Source organism: Schistocerca serialis, chromosome 1, assembly GCF_023864345.2.
Source record: "Schistocerca serialis cubense isolate TAMUIC-IGC-003099 chromosome 1, iqSchSeri2.2, whole genome shotgun sequence".
Taxonomy (NCBI): Eukaryota; Metazoa; Arthropoda; class Insecta; order Orthoptera; family Acrididae; genus Schistocerca; species Schistocerca serialis.
The window spans coordinates 203,622,777-203,632,414 of NC_064638.1; the positions used below are offsets into that span (position 1 = coordinate 203,622,777).

Below are 9,638 nucleotides of genomic sequence, written 5' to 3' on the forward strand. Positions count from 1 at the left end.
ATGTGAGAGACTTTATGAAAACTTGTGACACAAGCCAACAAGGACGGATTTTTACCAGCTGTTCAAGAAGTCCACGGACGAAACTATAACTCCAGCCACCATCAAGAATGGGTTTTTCTAAAACTGGAATTTTTCCCTTGAATAGAGATTCCATTCCGGGTGTCGCTTTGAAGGTTTCCCAAGTTCATGAGACCTTTAATGCTGGGCAAGTAGAGTTACCCGAAAGAACAGTAGATGGATGCGTATCAGCAGAGCAAAAAGAAGCTGCCGATAATGTGCCATCTAAGACAGAAGCATCAGCAGATCAAACTGAAAATATCTAGGAGGAAATTAACATGCCTCTTCCAAAATCCATAAAAACATGGAGGAAAAGAAAACATGCAGCTACTTCAACCAGAGACTTATTAATACGGTAAATTAGCCCTATTTTTAAGAAAGCTTTTTTTGTATCTGAAATTTAACTTTCAATATTTACCATTTATACCATCGAATTATACCACTTTTACCTATCATTTGATACAAAAATTCCGGATGTCGCTTTGAAGGTTTCCCAAGTTCATGAGACCTTTAATGCTGGGCAAGTAGAATTACCTGAAATAACAGTAGATGGATGCGTATCAGCAGAGCAAAAAGAAGCTGTCGATAATGTGCCATCTGAGACAGAAGAAGAAGAGTATATTTCCTTTAAATACTAGAGGCATGAAAACCTTATTACTGCGAAATTAGCAGAGTTTATATATCATTTTATTCGGAAAATGACAAATTTTATAACTAGATAAAAATCCGAAAATGTGAAAAAAAGCTTTTTCCCTTCTAACTCCCCTTAATAGGCGCGTTAGAAAAGCGCACTTCATCTCAGATTTAAGAGAAGTAAAAACCTAGCTGACAAACAAAAGCTGAACGAAGCTAAAATGAGCATAAGGAGAGCAATGAGAGAAGCGTTCAATGATTTTAAAGTAAGACATTGTCAACCGACCTGAGTAAAAACCCTAAGAGATTTTGGTCGTATGTAAAATCAGTAAGTGGGTCAAAATCATCTATACATTCTATCGGCGACCACACCGGCACTGAAACGGAAGATAACAGAGAGAAGGCCGAAATACTCAATTCGGTCTCCCGAAGTTGTTTCACAGCAGAAAATCGTAACACTGTCCTTCCTTTCAATCGTCGTACGAACATAGAAATGGCAGATATTGAGATAACTGATCGCGGAATTGAAAAGCAGCTACAATCGCTTAGTATTGGAAAGGCCTCAGGACCAGATGACTACCTACAAGATTCTATAAAGATTATGCGAAAGAACTTGCTTTCCTTCTAGCAGTAATTTTCCGTAGATCGCTTGAGCAAGAAAGGTCGCTAACGACTGGAAAAAAGTGCAGGTCATTCCCGTTTTTAAGAAAGTCCGTAAGACAGATCCACACAATTATAGACCTATATCGTTGACGTCAGTCTGTGGTAAAATTATGGAACATGTTTTATGCTAAAGAATTATGACGTTTTTGTAAAATGAACACATCACCTATAAAAATCAACATGGATTCCGCAAACAGAGAACCTGAGAAACTCAGCTCGCTCTGTTTCCCCATGAGATCCAGAGCGCAGTGGACATCGGCACTCTGGTTGATGCCTTGTTCCTCGATTTCAGTAAGGCATTTGACAGTCACGCACTGCCGTTTAATAATAATAATAAAAAAAAATACGAGCTTACGGAGTATCGGAGCACACCTGCGATTGGATTCAAGATCCTCTTGCAGATAGAACTCAACACGACCCTCTTAACGGAACTAAATCGACAAATGTAAAGGTAAATAAATAAATGGCGTGTGACTAGGGCCTCCCGTCGGGTAGACCGTTTGCAGGGTGCAAGTCTTTCGATTTGACGCCACTTCGGCGACTTGCGCGTCGAGGGGGATGAAGTGATGATGATTAGGACAACACAACACCCAGTCCCTGGATGGAGAAAATCTCCGATCCAGTCGGAAATCGAACCCGGGCCCATAGGATTGACATTCTATCGCGCTGACCACTCAGCTACCGGGGGCGGACAGTGTAAAGGTAATATCCGGAGTACCACAGGGAAGTGTGATAGGACCGTTTCTGTTTCCAATATATATAAATGATCTAGTAGAGAGCGTCGGATGCCCTTTAAGGCTATTCGCAGATGATGCAGTTGTCTACACCAAAGTAGCAACGCTGGAAGATAATAACAATTTGCAGAACGACCTGTAGAGAATTGATGAATGGTGCAGGCTCGGGCAGTTGACCCTGAATATAAATAAATGTAACATATTGAGCATACATAGGAAAAGAAATCCGCTACTGTACAGCTACATGATTGATGACAAAAAGCTGGAGACAGCGTCTGCTGTTAAGTATCCAGGGGTAACTATCCAGAGCGACATTAAGTGGAATGGCCATATAAAACAGATAGTGGGAATACCAGACACCAGACTCAGATCCATCGGAAGACTCGTAAGGAAATTTAACTCATCTGTGAAAGAAATGGCTTATAAGGAGCTTATTCGCCCGATTCTTGAGTATTATTCATCTGTCTGGGATGCCTATCAGGTAGAACTGATAGAGAAGATCCAACGAAGAGCGGCGCTTTTCGGCGCTTAGCTGGCGAGAGAGCGTTGCGGAGATGCTAAACTCCACTAGCAGACGTTACAAGAGAGGCGTTGTGCAACACGGAGAGATTTACCATTGAAATTTCGGACAGCACATTTCAGGAGGAGTCGGACAACATACTTCTTCACCCCATATACAGCTCGCGTATTGCCCACGAGGAGAAAATTCGTTCGAGAAATTAGAGTCGACACAGAGCCCTACCGACAATCATTGTTCCCACGCACTATTCGCGAATGGAACAGGGTTTGAGGGATCAGATAGCGAAGGGATCAGATAGCGGTACCGGAAGTACCCTCCGCCATACACCATTAGGTGTCTTGCGGAGTCTGATGTAGATGTAGATGTAGGTCTGTATGGCAAACTCAACTCTCTTTGGTTTAGAGAAACTTGATCTTCATTTGAGGGTTCTAGTTTAATTTTCTGTAGATATGATCTGAAAACGCAATGTTATCTACAGAACTTTTTTTTATGTCAATTCACATACGATCAATGATTGTCACTTGGTTATCCCTGTGGCAGTGTTAATCAGCTGTGGTTATACACTACAGCTGTACATAATGGTGAGGAATGTATTGCAGAACTTATCCGAGTTCACTGTGTTGAAGTTAAATCTCCTCAAATGAGAATTTTGCCCTTGAGATAAGGAAATGTCTAGATTAGCTGGATTAATTTTGCAATGAACATATCAGTGTCACCACTGGGAGAATACATAATATAGATAATCTCTGGACCATATCTTGTTTTCTTGTGTCTATAGCCGATGTCTCTGTCATGATGTTTTCCCTCACTTGAATGAAATAATGTTCTCTCTAACGTTATGCATAATCTCTTCTTTCCAGAAAGTTGTACACCTGACTCTCCACCTCTCATAGTGATTCTACTGTAATGGCATGGTAGATCATAGGAATTTAGAACTACTGTATACATGTTATTTCAGGTTCTCTACACCAATGTTCCGTGCCGTAATGTAGATAAGTGAGGTACGGTACGTATAGTCTGCAGTTCCACTGTTAGCTGTTGCACTATATGTCTTATGGATTTGTATTTTTGTGGACACCTCAGCAACAATGAGCTTTGCTTACCTTGAAGACTTCACGTCTCCCTGGCCATAGGCTAAAAATTCTTTAGGATAATGAGAATGTATAGTTTTCTAACCGTTCACTTTGCTGTCCACTGCTGCTTCTGCTGACTCCTCGCCTTTTGTGCAGTTTACGCTGCTGCTGCACTTTTTGTTGGAGCTGACGCTGGTGTTACTGCGTCTGCCTCTTACCAGTGCTGTTGTTCCTGTAGGAGCTAATGAATTTGCTACTGTTTTTTTGTTTTAATATTTTGGTGTTTTCTTTACTACCAGTACCATGATTGTCAAGTTCACTAGGTATTCTTTCCCAAGCCGTTCAGATGTAGTCCATGTTATATGTGGAGTCTACGTCCTGTGTTAATCTTCTTACATCGATGTGTTTCACATTTCATAAACGTCTACAGACTTTGGCAAACTGATTGTTGGTAAATTGTGCTTCTGCGTTAACACATGACTGTCTCACAAGTTGGTGGCGATGTGGGATATCCACTGTTACCGGCTACGAGCATTGTTTGGTTCAAATGGCTCTGAGCACTATGAGACTTAACATCTATGGTCATCAGTCCCTTAGAACTACTTAAACCTAACTAACCTAAGGACATCACACACATCCATGCCCGAGGCAGGATTCGAACCTGCGACCGTTGGAGCATTGTTTCATGTCGGGCGAATCTCTAGCTGTTTCATTTTTGTAGACGTCGTTTGTGCTTCAAAGAAGCATGGTCAAGTCTTTGCCCTGTATTTTCCTAACTTCTGCAGACAACAAGTGAGACCCAAGTTTCACTATACAAAACGAAGTCACATTAGTCTTAACTTTTAGTTTATTTGCAAGTCCTTGACCATGCCTGTTTGCAAGCACTTGCAGTTTGCTATTATGAGATATCTCACCTTCATTATCTTCAGTTTGGATCTCCTGTTTCAAGTAATTGACACGGGTGTTTTCATGCTGTTTTCGGGTCGATTTAAGCCTGGCATCAATGATTTAGATTTTTTGGCTTTCGTTTTGTCCACAGTTCTTGGATTGTTATTGATACACTATCTTTGCCAAGTAAGTTACGGTGTCGGTACCGTACTTTATATGTGTTTCTACCCCTGTTTCTATACTGCAGGTACTTAAGGCATTGTGCAATAAGATAGCATTGGTGTTTGTGCACCGCGTTGCAATGACTATTTGGTAGTTGGTATCAGAACAGTTTCTTTCTCTTTTAACACTGTAGCTTTACTGTACCTACTTATTCTATTCTCTTTTCCCTGGGAGGTATTTGGATGATTGGCAGTTAAAGGTGTATGAAATTGCTGACACCATAGGCGTATCGGAAGAGGGAGTGCTGAACTCTTGTGGAACATTTTGTGCTGAAGGTTTGTGGAATATGGGAATCACATTTGTTGACTACCGACCGAAAGCAAAAGCGAAAATAAATTTGCGAGAAAATTTAAAAAGTGTCCATGATTTTCTGTGGCAAATTGTTCCCATGGGGTGACATATAGGTTCCCCAATTCATGTCAGAAACAAAGTTGGAAACAAACTATTGTCTGTTCAGAGTTACTTTTAGATTCACATTTTGGCGGGAGCATTTGGAGGCGTGAATTCATGTTACCACATTCCATAGGGAATACACATGTAATCAATATTACATTTCATTCAACTCACTCAAACTCACGTACTGTTCAACGTACAAATATGGGACTGGCATCTGTCTATTCTGAAAGAGATGCACTAAGTTTTCATTTGTTTTATTTACGGCAACAAATTATTAAGACTATATTCAGACTGGTTACAGAGACGTATTTCCTGAAACCTGGATTTTGGCGTGTGGGAAATTTTATTGTTACTGGAATAGGGTGAACACATTATGGTAATGAAATTTTAAGAATACATGACGTTACCATCTACTACATACAGGAACGCCGTCGCGATGAAAGGTCAGATTAATGTGACGCACAAAGGTGTGCTAGACAGCAGAGGAGCCTACGAAGCGGTCGTTCGTGTGATTTGTTAGTACTCTTGGCAACTTATTGTTTAATCTTGGTTCATATCAACTCTGATAGGTGGAAGTGGCTGTGGGATAGTGTGGTAGGCATGTGATTTTATCCGAGTCGTAATTTTACAAACATAATCACGCAAATTACGAAGTGGTCATTCCACATACAACTGGACACCTGAAATACAAACAGACAGACAAAGCTAGTGCACTAAAAAGTTTAATCGCGCTTTCGTATTGTGACATTCAAACAGAAATTAGAGGTGAAAGACAATATTTCTTTCGTTTCTTAGTTTGTTCGAAATAACATCGCGCGGGCCGGCCGGAGTGGCCGAGCGGTTAAAGGCGCTACAGTCTGGAACCGCACGACCGCTACGGTTGCAGGTTCGAATCCTGCTTCGGGCACGGATGTGTGTGATGTCCTTAGGTTAGTTAGGTTTAACTAGTTCTAAGTTCTAGGGACTAATGACCTCAGCAGTTGAGTCCCATAGTGCTCATAGCCAACATCGCGTGTAAATATTACTGAGTAATTAATTAAGCCAAGTTGAATATACTGATGTAAAACAAAATATTTTTCTGTGGACAGATCTGGCAATTAAGGAAACAAGTAACCAATACATGGTTGTAAAGACTACTCTCTAACATCCATAATGTGTGTGTGTGTGTGTGTGTTCCAGATTTCCCCCTACACCACTGGAGCGATTTTAACCAAACTTGGTTCACACATCCTTTACTGTCAGGCTACTGTGGGAGTAAGAGCCTCTACGTAGCATAGTTCAGAGGATATGACGTCGTAAACAATGAGATACATGAGAAACTGTCGCATCCTGCATCTTCTTTTGCCTTATGGTACAGACGGAGATTTACGTAAGTGTTAGATTCTTGTATTCAGTGATGAGAACGTAGGGAGGATGAAAGCGTTAGAGATAATGGGTTGCAAGAATAGAAATGTCACTCGAGACATTTTGAGAAAAAGATTTACGGCGCCTCTTTGCAACGGAAAAGTCAGTTGAAGACTTGGTAAAGGAAAGGAACCTGATGAAAAGTCTTGAAGGCAAAGAGGACCCACAGTACAAATCTATGGCCTTCTGAAGAGGTGACACAGAAATAAAACATTTTGCTTCTCCTGAAAATTATGTCTTTTATAGTTTATGTATCTTATTACCACAGTCTATGAAGTCTAGGATTATGCAATTTTGTACCCTTATTTCTATAAACCCAATAAATGTTGTATAGAGAGCAAATTTTGAAATTCTGGGTGTAAGTTGAGATATGGGCCAAAGTGCTTGGAATTTTGCACGAATTTTTTATTGTACTTGCAGAATAATGTTTAAAATATTACAGTTCTTCTGTTCGATATATTCCAGAAAGCCCATGTGAGAAGATTACAATATGCAAAGAAATTAAAGAGAGATAATTTTGTAGAAATATCTCGAATAATTTCTGAGGAAAGATACATATACTTTTTTTGAAAATAGAATTTTTAAATTCCGTTAAAGAAAATTAGCTCCTATTATGTAAATCACAGTACAAAATTTCATTGCCGTATCTCCAGAAGTATGAATTTGGTGCATTTTTTTAATAGTGTGTGTTTTTCGTGAAAGTGACCTGTTAATAAATGAACACTGGACTCTGGAACGAACATGCCAGATTAAGAAAGCGAGGAGATGTCCGCAGATTCCTTCTGAGTTTTAGACTGGCATTTCAAAGTTTACTTGCAACAGTGGCCGAAATGTTGCTGCATCATATTTCATCGTGGTGCAGTCTAAAACGCAGAAGAATTCTATGGAAGTTGACTCATGGCAGGAGCTTGCAATGAAAATGGAATTTGTTAAAACGGTGTGCACTTTATTTTCTGCACTTGTCTTCAGTGCGAAACAAAACAACAATGATACACTCAAGTACACCGTGGCTCAGAGGCCGCTATCGGCCACCCGTTCCCGCCGCCGTTCGCGTTCTGCTGGCGGTCGTCGCTTTCAGCTGTAGGCGCACCACTGCCTCGCTGGACGTCCCACGGACGTTTGTGGCGCCCTCCCTCCGTCAGGTCTGGCGCGGGGGCGAGCCGGCGCTGTCCTGGGGCGCGAGGTTCCGCATGAAGAAGCCCTCGAAGTCTTCGTACTCCTGGAGCCAGCCGAGGATCAGTTGCTCGATGTCTTGGGCGCCCAGTAAGGTGGCGTCGATCCAGCGCTCCCAGCAGCGGGTGACGACCTCCCTGTGCAGGCGCTGCCGCTCCGCCTGCAGGGCCGCGCTGCGCGCCGCGGGGCTGCGGGGGCGGGACCGCCGCGGCGCCCCCTCCGCCTCCGGCCTCTGCACCCTCTCTGCCCCCCGCCTCTGCGCCCCCTCCGACCCAGGCCTCTGCCGCGGCGCCCTCTCCGACCCAGGCCTCTGCCGCGGCGCCCTCTCCACCTCCGGCCTCTGCTGCGCCGTCTCCGCCCCCGGCCTCTGCGCCGTCTCCGCCCCCGGCCTCTGCTGCGCCGTCTCCGCCCCCGGCCTCTGCGCCCTCTCCGCCTCCGGCCTCTGCTGCGCCCTCTCCGCCTCCGGCCTCTGCTGCGCCCTCTCTGCCCCCGGCCTCTGCGCCGTCTCCGCCCCCGGCCTCTGCTGCGCCGTCTCCGCCCCCGGCCTTTGAGCCCTCTCCGCCTCCCGCCTCTGCACCCTCTCTGCCCTCCGCCTCTGCGCCACCTCCGCCCCAGGCCTCTGCCGCGGCGCCCTCTCCGCCCCCGGCCTCTGCGCCCTCTCCACCTCCGGCCTCTGCTGCGCCGTCTCCGCCCCCGGCCTCTGCGCCGTCTCCGCCCCCGGCCTCTGCTGCGCCGTCTCCGCCCCCGGCCTCTGCGCCCTCTCCGCCCCCGGCCTCTGCGCCCTCTCCGCCTCCGGCCTCTGCTGCGCCCTCTCCGCCTCCGGCCTCTGCTGCGCCCTCTCCGCCCCCGGCCTCTGCGCCGTCTCCGCCCCCGGCCTCTGCTGCGCCATCTCCGCCCCCGGCCTCTGCGCCCTCTCCGCCTCCGGCCTCTGCTGCGCCCTCTCCGCCTCCGGCCTTTGCTGCGCCCTCTCTGCCCCCGGCCTCTGCGCCGTCTCCGCCCCCGGCCTCTGCTGCGCCGTCTCCGCCCCCGGCCTTTGCGCCCTCTCCGCCTCCCGCCTCTGCGCCCTCTCCGCCTCCGGCCTCTGCTGCGCCGTCTCCGACCCCGGCCTCTCCGCCCCCGGCCTCTGCGCCGCCTCAGCTGGTCGCCTCTGCGTCGCCTCGACCGCTCGCACCGGCATCACCGCGGCCGCTGCGGGCACACAATACACACGCGGAGAGGTTAGTCTTACAACAGTCGTGACATTCGGAGAAAACAGATGGTGGAGCTTCGAGATCGCTGCACCAGCACGACCAAAAGAACCATACAGCCGACGTCCGCATGTCGCCTATTTTGCGCTCGAAAGTAAATGCGGGCACAGCCACTCGCGTGAAACACAACTTGACCTGTAGAGGGTGATTCTTACTAACGTTAAAAAAAGTAAACAAATAAATAAAAAAAAACGAAGCGACGTATGTGACATCAGACCAAGTCATACAACGTGAGACACAGGGGGCCACAAATGTTGAGAAGTAGCCCAAAAGTGGATGACAAATGTTGAACGTGTGACGTCACCAAATGACGCACCTCGTGGAAGAGACAAGTGCTACATATCTCTTCGCTAGACAAATTTTTTTCCAGTCACCTTCTGCAAATCTAACTTGTTGCAAACATAGAAGTTCCAGAATTATTGTCCACACTGTAACCGAGCAAAAGCTGTTCTTTCTTCCCTTTTCTCCCATTTTCTTTTGTTTGCAGACTTCATCTACTGAAGTAAAAGTGGGTCATTTATTTGTACCGACGCCACTCACAAGCTTTTATTCATTTCCTTGTGACGCTGTACGCTGGTTTTTGTTGTGCTGTACTGTGCAATGAACTTGTGGGTTCCGCGAGACCGGC

The 9,638-nt window shown here is 45.7% G+C and overlaps 1 protein-coding gene across 1 annotated transcript; it reads right to left on the bottom strand.

Annotated features, from left to right (window-relative positions):
* Positions 1 to 7,728: 7,728 nt before the first annotated feature.
* Positions 7,729 to 8,940, bottom strand: LOC126459622 (translation initiation factor IF-2-like). The gene is made up of 2 exons (XM_050095876.1): positions 8,002 to 8,940; positions 7,729 to 7,923 (listed from the first exon to the last, which is right to left on the bottom strand). Exons 1-2 carry the CDS (start codon positions 8,938 to 8,940, stop codon positions 7,729 to 7,731), a joined length of 1,134 nt encoding a protein of 377 aa, XP_049951833.1.
* Between the last annotated feature and the right edge of the window lie 698 nt (positions 8,941 to 9,638).